This window comes from Astatotilapia calliptera, chromosome 8 (genome assembly GCF_964374335.1).
Source record: "Astatotilapia calliptera chromosome 8, fAstCal68.1, whole genome shotgun sequence".
Lineage (NCBI taxonomy): Eukaryota > Metazoa > Chordata > Actinopteri > Cichliformes > Cichlidae > Astatotilapia > Astatotilapia calliptera.
In genome coordinates, this window is record NC_137429.1 from 10,166,307 (window position 1) to 10,179,871 (window position 13,565).

The 13,565-nt window shown below is 39.9% G+C and overlaps 1 protein-coding gene across 1 annotated transcript; it reads left to right on the forward strand.

Moving 5' to 3' along the window:
- Positions 1-1,102: 1,102 nt before the first annotated feature.
- Positions 1,103-3,126, forward strand: clrn3 (clarin 3). The gene is made up of 3 exons (XM_026178277.2): positions 1,103-1,479; positions 1,936-2,121; positions 2,259-3,126. The coding sequence occupies exons 1-3, from the start codon at positions 1,248-1,250 to the stop codon at positions 2,534-2,536; spliced, it is 696 nt and encodes a 231-aa protein (XP_026034062.2). The 5' UTR covers positions 1,103-1,247; the 3' UTR covers positions 2,537-3,126.
- Positions 3,127-13,565: the final 10,439 nt, after the last annotated feature.

The window sequence follows — 13,565 nt, forward strand, 5'->3', positions numbered from 1 at the left end:
GCACGGATCCTCTCTGTTTTTGGCGAAGAGAGGGAGCCGCAGTCTGGCCACAAACTTTATTACAACGTGTGTGTAGGACTTCTGCATTACAGATTCACTTTTTTTGTTTGTTTGTTACAAAGTCGTGTGGTTCCTTCTGAAGGTGTGCTTTATCTTAATAGGATTACATTTTACAGTTAATACTAGAGATGAAACGAGGGGGATTTGTGATTTAAATAAAGGGAATGAATTATGTATAATTTTTTGAACTGCAACAATGGGTGATAGACCGACACAAGAGTCTTTTGTTAATATGAGCAAATACACGTTCAAAGAATTGAATGCGTCATGGTTTAGGGGAATGGAAAAAAATGATTCTCTCGATCATTGTAGCTGCTTATCTGTCCTTATCAGGAGGCATGTATCCCTGCCCTGAGGTTTATAGCTCCAGTCATACTGGAAAAGCAGAACACTCTTCCTGTCTATTCTCAGAAAGCAGCAAATAGCAAAAAAAACTGTGAAATGTGATCCACAGTGAAACACGCTAATCTGATTTCTCTGTAATTTTGACATTTTATATAGTGTAAATGTGATTTATAATCTGTGACACTCCCCTGATAGCTTTAGTGCTTTATTGATGACGTATGCGTGTTATTAAGTGACAGCCCTCTTCCAGTAATTTTCTTTCTCATGCAAGATAAATAATTCATCTGCAATAAGTTTTATTGCCCTGCAATATCAAGGAAAGGACTTTGAAACCAAAGGCTGCAAACGTTTTTTTTAATAAGTCCAGCAGAAGGTGTGTGAAGTTCCTGAATTACAGGATCAAGAATCCTTGAAAGATTTGACATATTTCTTTTACATGTTTTGAAGTTGTTGGGTTTTGTTTGGCTCAGATCTTCAGATTCATCATCTGCACTTTACAATAATTTACTTCAAAAACAAATAAACTGTATATTTCTTCTTTTCTTCTTTTCTTTTTTTTTTACATGACAATGGCATGGCACCAGTATTATTGTTGGTGAAACAGGTGTCTCTACTATGACAACCAGCTCCATGTTTCCCTTCAAACCAAAGGTCGCAGCCATAAACATGACATTTTATGACCAGCTATCTATATTCCCCTCCAACAAGGAAGGTAAATGAGAATTACTTAGAGAATCTTTAGAGGCTCAGAGGACCTTGATCTCATTCTGTGGCTTCACCAGAGCTTTAGAGAAGAAACTCTGGGATTCGTGTTTAACTAGTGTAACTGGAATACAGTGATAATGCCTTCCACAAAGAAGACTCTGCATTTCATATCCAGTGCTTTGGCTACATCTATATCTGTTGGGCTTATTGGATATGGCATGTCAACAAAGTGGGTTATAACAACCATGGAGTGCGCACAAAAGGCTTCTGGTTTGTACAATGGATCTGCTGAGATCACCTTGACCCTTTTTGATGGAATATTAGAGAGATCCTCCTGCCCCTTTTTTGGAGCTACAGATACATTTCAAGGTAATTTTCAAAAGCCCCGTTCAACCAACTAGAAACAGACTCAAACAACGATGTTCTCTCATATATCTCCACAATGTTGGCTGTTTTTATTTTATTTTAATAAATTTCAGTCGCTGACACATCCTACCTTCAAGCAATGGGGAAAATTTAATTTAATTTGATTCATTTTGACCACCAGCTTCTGGTCTTACTCTAGAATCTGTGTCGCTCTTAGTGTGCATAATGAAAAGAACACCCTGTCAACAGTTTTTCCTTCTGACACAAGCTGTTATGATTAGAAGTCCCAGACAGATATCTCAAAATAAAGACAAATGCTATCAAAACTTCCATCGTGAAGGAGAATTAGATCCTATGAAACTGCTCAGGCAGTTTTACCAGCCTCTTGTACTCAATAAACATAGAAGTTCAGTACAGCATTAAATGTAGGACCATAATGACCTGTGTTTCTGTGTTTAGTGATTCCTACATTGGCAGGAAGAGAAGTTGCTTCAGTAGTCCTACACGGTCTGGTTTTGTGCCTTCTTGCCCTCTGTCTGCTGTTTTCGGCATGCAGCATCCTCATCTCTCTCTACAACAGTGTCAGCAATCCTTATGAAACCTACATGGGGCCTGTTGGAGTCTACATCTGCAGCTCTCTCAGTGGTAAGTGACTGATATGTTATAGCAGTAAGCATGTTGCACAAGCGGAAGTGCTGGGGCATTTCCATGAAAAAATAAGGTGTGATTTTTGTTCTATTCTTTTGTTTGTGATATTTCTAATGCTACTTATTCTCCTGCAGCATGCTTGTCTGTGATAGTCCTCATCCTGTTTGTGGTGAACATCAGTGCGACCAATATGGCAGAAACCTTTGTAGAAAAGTATACTGAGGGTTTTACATTAGACCTGAAGGGAAAGGCTTCAGTGATGCAGGTAGGATATTACCTGGTCATCCCTTACACAGTGCTCTCTCTCATTGCCATCGCCTTGATCTACACATATGAACATGCAGCCTACACACGCAAAAAAGAGCAGCAGAAGCCTACAGAGGATGCACCCATGGACTTAACAATGTATTAGTGCAACAGAGACCATGGAGTTTTCAATACTACTGATATATTAAAGACTTTCTCAAGAAACCTACTGTAATGAAAGATAACCGACTGTGGTTATACACAGTAAGGTCTGGATACACGGTAAAGCCTTGTTCATTGTATGATAGATTTATAATATTTAGTCTTACTATATCAGGAATAGTCTGGTCGGATCAAGTACCTTACACTTAAATGTCATGTTTTGAGCAACAATTATGTAATTTCAGCATTTTGATCAAATTTGATATCAAGGTATGACAGTGCAAAGTGTTTGCTGATACAGTAAAAATATTACCATGTAAATTTCTTTTCATTCATATGTTTTTGACATGAAATTCCATTCTTAAAAAATAACTATTTATTCTGTTTGTTTGTTTTTTTAATTTTGTGTAATCTTTTTGGATTAAATGTATCAATTTAGTTTGTTTTTTCTTTTTAAAAAAACCATCATTGTAATATAATCATCACAAAACATGCTTTACAGATCGTCAGGCAGACAAAACCTCAATGATTTTACTGTGTTCTGTGTCCATTAACATCAGCTTGCAAAATAAAACATTAGAAAACATGAATAAAGTGATGAGATTGGATTGATTTTACTTGAAAAAATGAATTTTTGCAATTTAATGTTATACATTTACTGCGGTACTGCATTACAGATTCACTACGAACAAGCAAAATGATTACATTTATTGGAAAAATCTAAAGAGCGAGTCAAAAAAATGGATGAACCCACTGAGGGGGGTTTTACTGATGTCTGCTGCCCTCTATCTCTGAAATTATGTAATTGCAAAGAGATGCCAACAAGTCAACAGTTTCAACCGGGAATAAAAGAAAAGGGATTTGTTTTCAGTTAAAGTCTTTCATTTGCTATTATGTATTGCTGGCACAATCATTTGAAGGCTCGAATTTATCTTTAGAAGGGAGAATTAAGGCACACCCAGTCTACCCAACATGGATTAGACCACTGGTACCCACCTTTTCATTGGTTCTGGTCCACAGACCTGCCAATAAACTTGATAACTGAAAAGCAGCATGTGTTCTGTGATACTTATTTCTTCAGTCAGTTTCTATATTACCTTTGGTTCTCCCTGTTTCAATCAACTGCATTTATCTAACTACTGTTTCCACTTGGAGTCAGTGTGAATATATATTTACACCGCACATAATTATTTATTCTACTTTCCAGTAAATGTGCTTTGCCAGCAGGTAACTACACAGCTACTTACCTTCTGAATTACTACAGAAGCCATATGGATTACCTTTCTTACCTTCATCAATTCATGGCTCACCAGTGAAGCGGTGCTTAAGTTGAGCCCTTTAAACTCCAGTGATGCATTGCATCTTAACTTATCCTTTTCCACGTGAGACCTACTACAGAAACCCCTGATGAGAGATAAAGATTTATTACTCAACTGTTTAAAACATTTCAAAGGGCTGGAAAAATCGCAGCCGATGCTGACCAACGTATTGATGGTTACAAAGCTTGCAGATTTTGTAAAAACATAGATCACAGATAGATCTTGCTGAGAGTTGGCGCCTATTGTCTCCTGGATCTTCGGGCATTCTCACAGCTGTGATTCACATGGCTGTGTTGACATGAGAGCAAGGGTGAGGTGTCCTGTTACCGTTTCCCCTGTCCCATCACTCAGGGCCTAAAGTCTGTTTGGACATGCCCTTTGCAGCACCTCTCAGCCCTGCAACGCCTTCTACCTGCCTTCAAAAGAACCACTCTTCCTTAAAGTCTCACACTTCAAGGGACCTGTGGAAGGATGCAGCAATTTGCTTTGTTGTCGTCAGCGCGAATATGTATTAAATTTCATGCATTTGCATGCTTTCTGCAGAGACATATCAGGCCTAACAGAAATTCTGTTAGTAGAGCAAGAAAACTCACCATGCTTTTTGAGGTGAAAAAAGCCAGTTTTTAGTCTAAAAAACAGTCATTACCTTTCAAATTGTAGCTTATGTTTTATAACATGCCACCAAATAGCTCCTGCCAAATATCCTTCTTGCAGAGTGATGTAGACTGACTTAAACCTGCAGCTGTGACAAGGACACAGTGTGAAGTTGCGACAGGTTGTGTTCTCCAGAGGAAGCCACGTCAAAGCATGTTTCAGCACAAAACCGCCTGCTGTGAAGATGACAAGCCCTTCACAAGAAAGCACGGATTTGCCAGCCATTAGAGACCCTTTTAGTTTATGTTTTACTTTAACTCTGACAGAATGCAATAAACCTGTCTTGATCTCTAAAATGATCATTTATTTATTTAGTTAGTTTCAGTTAGCAAATATATATACAGCTTCAATCACACTTTCACTTTCAGTCATTTCAAGTTGATACACAGTAGAATTCCTCAGTTCTGAACATCAGCTGGTTTAACAGCAGCCAGAGGAGAGATGTTTAACTGTAACTATTACTGCTCTTCCTCTTTGTGCACTGAGGTGTGGAATAGCTACTAATAACGGATTCTTCTTGCCGTTTGCTGTGCAAACACTGACTGAATAAAATCAGTGATGGACGGTAATCTCTTCCTCTCTGCATACTCTCGGTCTCAGAGCTGACCAGAATGGATAAACCTGGGATTAGGCAGAAGCCCTAAGCCCTGACCACTCACTCTGTGTGATAGGATTAAAGCAGAAACTTTTGTACCTGTGAAACATTATCCACTAAGGTCCTGAATTACAGAGGACTGTGAAACAGACACCTCCAGCTGCGGGGAAGTGGGGTCACACATTCAGCCATGTCGAGTAAACGGTGCTAGGCCATAGTAGAATGGGGGAAGGCCTGGCCACCTTCCACTTTTAGGAACATATTGCTGGCAAGTGAGCAGTATGGTGAATACATGTAGGAGTATAAAACTTTCTACTCTAGTGAAGAACTCAAATAGCTTTATACAACATGTCATATTCACCCATTATTTTGTGCAAGAATTTTTTTCTACATCTAAGATTAAACGTTCACACACACTCAAACCACCAATCTTCAGATTAGCTCATGACCTGCTCCACCTCCCGAACCACCACCCCAAAATAATAATAATAATAATAATAATAATAATAATAATAATAATAATAATAATAATAAGAAGAAGAAGAAGAAGAAGAAGAAGAAGAAGAAGAAGAAGAAGAAGAAGAAGAAGAAGAAGAAGAAGAAGAACCAAGTGGTACAAACAAAATAATAAAGCTTATCAACCCGAAAAATAGAGTCATGTGCCAAGACTCGATTATTTGATGTCGTGATTACAGTGGCGTGACTTTTTTCCTTCCACTGTGGCAGTAAGGTAGGTGTGTCTATCAAGGTGTGCCTCCCTGTTGCATTTCTCTATGATGTAATGAACTTTTATAGCGCTGGTGGATCTGTAATAAACTGTATTTTATGAATTTGTTCTGTCGACACAGAAAAGCAGCTCTATGTGATTTCAAAATTGTTTTTTTAATGAATTTGGACATAAGTTGGATTTTAAGACATTTTAATGGATGCGCATGGCTTTGAGTCTGTCTTGCTGTGATCATAAGGTGTTCTCACACTCAACTCGACTGTGTGATATTGGAAGGCAGGCTGGTTTCTTACTTATCTCCATCATTAATCTTAATTTGTCAGAGAAGGCTGAGGTGAAGGTGGCGGGAAAAAAGAGAAGAAGGAGGAGGAGGGCTGAAAGGTAATTGCACCCCTGCTGCTCCATTATGGTGTCATTCCTCTGTTAACAGAAGATAAGATCTTCCCCAAATCACCTGAAGCCAATTCTCCACTTTACCTGCACAGACAGAGAAAAGGAGAAAAAGACAGAAAGGGTTTTTGGCTCAGTCTCGCCCAAACAGCGATGGAGACAAATTGATTTAGTCACTCTGTGTAGAATCTTACTCGCCATTTTGTCTGTATGGTATTTGTATCTATACCTACAAGATGCAAATTGTTGACATGTTACAGCCAGAGTGATGGATGGATGCAGGGTTGACCACTTTCTCTGCCCCATGCCGCATGACACTATGGTTGATTAATGTGGTCTTGATTGGCGGGTGCGATCACTGGTTCAAGGAAGGATGGATACATTTAACCTACTGACACAACACGAGGTTCAGTTGAATTGGAGCCATTTGACCCAGACACAGAAACAGTTAACATCAAAAACAGTCAGTCAATCTCATAGGGCTTCTTTTTTTCATTAAAGAACATGGCAGGACTTTCAGATACTGTTCATCTACTGTAGGTAGGTTTTTACCTCCATATGTCCAGTTTCCTCATTTTTTTAAGGACACACTGCACACCGTGACAGGATATGTTAAGTTTTTGGCTAATAGTTCTTTGGGAATCAACTTGTTGGTGCAAAAATATTCTTTTATGTCTGTAAAACTGATATCTTTAACAGGCTGCTAATAAGAAAGTATCTGCAGATTCTTTTGAAGGTTCTTTGATAAGATGTTTTATATCCCTTGAGTATGGTGTCTAATTTTTCCTTCTTATCCTTGAATGATTCGTGATTCATTCACTGGCAATGACATAACAAACGAAAACACATTTTTCTGAAAATGGTCAAGTACAACGACTGGAATAAAGAAAGAGTTAAAAAAAGAGTCAGTGTCCAAAGAAGAAGTCCAAAAGACTTTAAGAAAAAGTATTTTTTAAATTAAAGGACAGTCTGTTTCTGTGGAAATAAAATATGAAGAGGTGAGTGGTGGCTCAACTTTTGCACGGTACTGTGTACAGTGGGGCAAAAAAGTATTTAGTCAGCCACCGATTGTGCAAGTTCCCCCACTTAAAATGATGACAGAGGTCAGTAATTTGCCCCAGAGGTACACTTCAACTGTGAGAGACAGAATGTGAAAAAAAAATCCATGAATCCACATGGTAGGATTTGTAAAGAATTTATTTGTAAATTAGGGTGGAAAATAAGTATTTGGTCACCTCAAACAAGGAAAATCTCTGGCTCTCACAGACCTGTAACGTCTTCTGTAAGAAGCTTTTCTGTCCCCCACTCGTTACCTGCATGAATGGCACCTGTTTGAACCCATCATCTGTATAAAAGACACCTGTCCACAGCCTCAAACAGTCAGACTCCAAGCTCCGCCATGGCCAAGACCAAAGAGCTTTCGAAGGACACCAGGAAAAGTATTGTAGACCTGCACCAGACTGGGAAGAGTGAATCTACAATAGGCAAGCAGCTTGGTGTGAAAAAATCAACTGTGGGAGCAATCATCAGAAAATGGAAGACATACAAGACCACTGATAATCTCCCTCGATCTGGGGCTCCACGCAAGATGTCATCCCGTGGGGTCAAAATGATCATGAGAACGGTGAGCAAAGATCCCAGAACCACACGGGGGGACCTGGTGAATGACCTGCAGAGAGCTGGGACCAAAGTAACAAAGGTCACCATCAGTAACACACTACAACGGCAGGGAATCAAATCCCGCAGTGCCAGACGTGTTCCGCTGCTGAAGCCAGTGCATGTCCAGGCCCGTCTGAAGTTTGCCAGAGAGCACATGGATGATACAGCAGAGGATTGGGAGAATGTCATGTGGTCAGATGAAACCAAAGTAGAACTTTTTGGTATAAACTCAACTCGTCGTGTTTGGAGGAAGAAGAATACTGAGTTGCATCCCAAGAACACCATACCTACTGTGAAGCATGGGGGTGGAAACATCATGCTATGGGGCTGTTTTTCTGCCAAGGGGACAGGACGACTGATCCGTGTTAAGGACAGAATGAATGAGGCCATGTATCGTGAGATTTTGAGCCAAAACCTCCTTCCATCAGTGAGAACTTTGAAGATGAAACGAGGCTGGGTCTTCCAACATGACAATGATCCAAAACACACCGCCCGGGCAACAAAGGAGTGGCTCCGTAAGAAGCATTTGAAAGTCCTGGAGTGGCCTAGCCAGTCTCCAGACCTCAACCCCATAGAAAATCTGTGGCGGGAGTTGAAAGTCCGTGTTGCTCGGCGACAGCCCCAAAACATCACTGCTCTCGAGAAGATCTGCATGGAGGAATGGGCCAAAATACCAGCTACTGTGTGTGCAAACCTGGTAAAGACCTATAGTAAACGTTTGACCTCTGTTATTGCCAACAAAGGTTATGTTACAAAGTATTGAGTTGTATTTTTGTTATTGACCAAATACTTATTTTCCACCCTGATTTACGAATAAATTCTTTACAAATCCTACCATGTGGATTCATGGATTTTTTTTTCACATTCTGTCTCTCACAGTTGAAGTGTACCTCTGGTGCAAATTACTGACCTCTGTCATCATTTTAGGTGGGGGAACTTGCACAATCGGTGGCTGACTAAATACTTTTTTTGCCCCACTGTATCTGTCAAGAAACTTTTCTATATATATAGCACACATTGCTTCTCTTCCAAAAGTCACTGAATTTTTAAAACAAAATATACCAAGTCTACATAATCACACTTTTTACACAGGAGGAAAACCTTTCAGGATAGTGAGGTACTCAAGCACAGCTCAAGGGGGCAGCATACAATAACTAGATCAACTGAATGAAACAAACCCCTTGACACCTTTGTTACCATAGATGCAGATTTGTAGCCAAATACCCGGGAATTGATTATGGGAATAGTTTTTAATTGTTATACTTTTTGCATGAAATCACATTTAAGAGTAAATAACTTCAATTATATATGTGGAATAGGCTTGTGATGTTCCAGAAAACATGTGGGATCTTAGCAGTTTTTCATTTCCCTTCATGTTTTCACTTTTGAGGTTATTCTCTTTCTCAGTGAGATATTACAAGTCTTCTGTTTGAAGGAGCGGCCCTAAGAGTCACTGGAGTGGGACACAAATCCATAGATCATAAACACTCAGCTGTAATTCTGACACTCCGTCACAGATAGCAAGCTGCTCTCCAATCCATATGGTCATAAAATTACAGAGATTCCAGCAGTCTGCACCCTTGGACAGGACATATAAATTCTCGCCTGCCTTACAGTATTTTCTTACCCTGGTTTGGGAATGAAACACTTTTCTGTGCAAAGAATCTGTGCAGTTTAGCCAAAAAAAAATGTGCAAAAGCAATGTAAGCTTTAAGGTAACAAATAATACATGCAGGGAAAAAAGTTGTTTCTTATATTTTTATGTCCAAATAATAGTTTAATTTGGGTTTTTTAATCCATGTTGAACTGTCAAAGCACTCAAAATGTCATGTGATCGGCTCCTGTCAAGGCTCTCAGAGCCTCTGAGTGTGTTTTACAGAAGCCAGATGGGGAGAAGTACCAGAATAAAGTGCATCAAGTGCCCCCTATTGTGCTTCATGAATGGATTAAAGGATTTGCAAAGGTCTGTCATAAGGCCTTCAATCATTGCCACACCTGCCTGAAATTTACAGCACCGACTGTAGGGGGAGGGAAGAGCCTTTGCGATGTTGTCACAAGGAGTATAACTTAATCTGTCAAGTCATTCAGCTTAACATCAACACCTTGAGCAACAAGAGCAGAGATTTAAACCATGACATAAGACACTGCAGATTATCACAGCGCCTCGGTCGATGAAGTTCATGTTTGGGAATGTTGCTGCAATTCAATACTTTCACACTCCATTATTCATCAGGTTTTCCACATCTCGTCTGCTGAGTTGCTGTGGCATTTTAACTTGTGATGCAAAGCCTTGAAAGCTGCAATCACGCGTCTGTCTTTCTAAGAAACAGAGGTTCTTTGAATAAAGTCGAACTTGATATTGCTTTTTAAATTTCTAACTTCTGCATAAGAAACAATGCAGCTTCTCTTCAGGAGACAATGTCCCGTGTCAGATGTGGAGACATGGTGTCTGATCAGAAATCCTCAGGGCTGATTGCATGTACATGAAACAATTTGTCAGCCAATATAACCGACTGACCTCCTCCTGACCACAGCCATGACCTTTATCCACTAAAAGATAAATGGGGCTAAATTTAATATTTTTTTTGAAGTTATAGCCTCTCCAGAAATAAATAAACTCTTATATTTCAATGTGAAACAACTGACATAGACAAAGCATAGACAGCATGAAGCAATTGGCTGTATGTAACCTGTTTCCCATTCTACCTGAGCTTTTCCTTCACCCACTCATTCCCTGATTCTCAGCTCTGTCTGAGCTATCAAGCAAAAAGCAAAATGACGTTGGAAACCGCCATCTTTAATATACAGTTGCAACCACCATCTTTAACATACAGTCTTTGTTAAGAATCAAGAGAGGTGGCTACGTGCAAAACAAAAAAAGTTCATCTGTAAGTAGGTTATTCGAAGCATGTCGAAGCACAGTTTTTACATATAATACCAGACTGATCAGCCAGGCCAATGTTAGTATTTTTAACAAAAAAATGCAATAGGTATGAAGTGATTTGCAGTGGTTTGCCCACCAGATAGCAATGGCAAATTAATTGTTTAACATGAAATCTGTAACTTGGTTCTAAAATCTAAAAGTGCTTCTCTGTGTGTTAATGTCATGACACATGAATATTGGATTTTTGAAACAATTCCAGTGTCAGCTTCAAAAATCAGTTGCCCCATGCATACATGAAGTGAGGCATGAAAAATTATGCACAGGAACATGCACACAAAGCACAAAGATTAAATAGGAAAAAACTCAGCCATGCGCAAAATATATTAAAAGTAGTCTAAATAAAAGCTGGATTTTTTTGTGCTTTTCCCTAAAAAAAAAAAAACCCAGCCAAAAGTAATAATGGTGGAGATAATGCTCCCTGACCTTTCTTCACCCTCTGTGTCAACTCATCACCTCCTAGTTGGATGTCAACGAAGGGAAGAAGAGCAGAGAGGGGTGAAGTGGGAAAGAGGTAGAAGGGGAGCGGGCTGGCAGGAGATGGATGGGGGTGGGTGAAGGGATCACCTTGCCAAATCCGCTGTGAAGGTCTCTGTTCTGTGCACTTAGTGTAGCAGCCGGAGCCAACACCTAGCAATGTGTAGGTCTCCCTGGGGCGACACTCAGGCCCTGGCCTCCCTGCCATTGTCATCTGTCCGTCTCTCAGCCAGTCTCTCCGTCCACAAATCTTGCCTGGAGGAAACTTACTTCCTCCTTCTGCATTCTTCCTCCCTCCATTACCCCCAGGAGGAGCAGGAGATGTGTTGGAGGGAACTCCCATGCAGGGTCAAGGGAGTATCGATGTCGAATCCTTAATGTCAGCATCTTACCACTAATTAGAAAATCTATCAAACAATATCAGACATAATAAACGAGAAAAAGCATATCCTCACATTATTTCAGCTGCTGAATATATGCCAGTGACATAAGAGTGATAAGATGTAATCACACCTCACTGACTGGAATGGCAAATATGTCATCGTCCTGAGACAGGGTCTAACCGGGCCATTTCAATGAGTGCACCCATGTCAGGGTGATGTATGGATGCAGTAACACAACCTCTGTGAAGGCATAGGGGGGAAAATGCTGCACTGCCAACCTGCTTCTCAGATCCTGAGCAGGAGAATGGGGGCTGCATGTAAACATTTAAGACGCGTCACTCATTTCTCCTCTGGTGATTTATAGCCAGCCTGGATGCTCACCCTACCAGTACTTATGTGTAAAAATCTGACAGAAAGCCCCACTAGGGGTCTAAATTTATTTAAAAACTTACATATAAATAAAAGTGATGAAAATAGACATCAGATAGCTAAATAGAAAGGTCAGTCATTCTGCTTTTAACACTCTGGATTACACCTTCAGAGGTTTGTCTGACAAAACCCTGCCCTTTGGCTGGTTATACATTTTGTGAAGCTTGGTTCTCTTAATGGAAATGGCTTGGGAACTCATTTGTGAGTAACAGCAAGGGAAAAAAACTAAGTCCTGGAGGAATTTCTTCCCCTGGGGATCCTTAAGTGATGTCCATCTCCTCTCAGTCATTCAGAGCTGAAACAGGAGAATGTGCCTGACACTTTGAGAGCTCTTAATCAGGATCTCTTAAGAAATCTGTTTTATCAGAATCCCACTGTGTGTTTAAAGATTCAGAAAGGCAATTAGCCATGCAGATAGTATGATTTTTTTTAATGTGCTCACTCCTGTTTGGGGGATGTTGTCCTGTCAGTGTGCAGAGTGCATATTTGCATTGTGAACAAAAGGCTGCAAAAGATTTTCCTGAAAAATAAAATATTGCTCTGTGAAAATTTTGAATGCAGTGAAAACATCACGTATTAGCAGTCGGATTCCAATTCCTGGGAAGTACAAGCCATCCAATTTGCATAAGAAAATTAAATCTTTTAAATTCTGGTTTTCTGAATGTAGTTTTAGTTCACAGCATAAAATAGTCAGGAAAAATTGTTTACTGTTTAAAAACTCATTTAAAGAGAAACAACTGGGCAAATCAATAGCTTTATAGTTACTCTAATTTTAATCAGTGACACAACCTGCCCAGCAGAGGTCCCCAACCCCTTTCCTCCCTCTAAACAGAAACCAAAAACCTCTCCATGCCAAAGCAGCATAGAGACAGAGGATCCTAAAGCACAATAAAATAGGAGATGTATGGGAACCATTGAGGTAGAAATGTCTGCAGTGATTTATCCCAGCGTGCCTTTCCCAGTTTCGACTCAGACATGCCTACATGTGAAGATTTAAATGTGAGATACAGGTGAGGAAATTCAAGATGACCCCGACTGAAACTATGAAATATGGGAGCATAAATGTACATTCTGTCAAAGAGGGTAAAATATCATGTGGGTAACACATACTGTACCATAGAATGAACCCCTGCCAGCTCCTGGAACAGTGCCCATACTGTGATCTGGGAGTATTTGCTTGCTGTATTCTCAAAAAGTTGCTCATTTTATACCCCGCCCCACAGGATGAATCTCTAGTTCATTACCTGGATAACACGAGCAGAAAAACAGTTTAGTAGGTGACTCCAAACATTATTGCCTGTGCCTTTTTAAAGGCTTTCTAATCCTTTAAGTATGACACAAATACTTAACAAAGGAATGCTTCTTCTCTGTGATTAAGCACAACCCGCTGAGAAGAGGCTTCTACTTGCCATAAGATGTCAAAATAATCAGCTCAAAATGCTCAGGAGCTGCTTTGCCT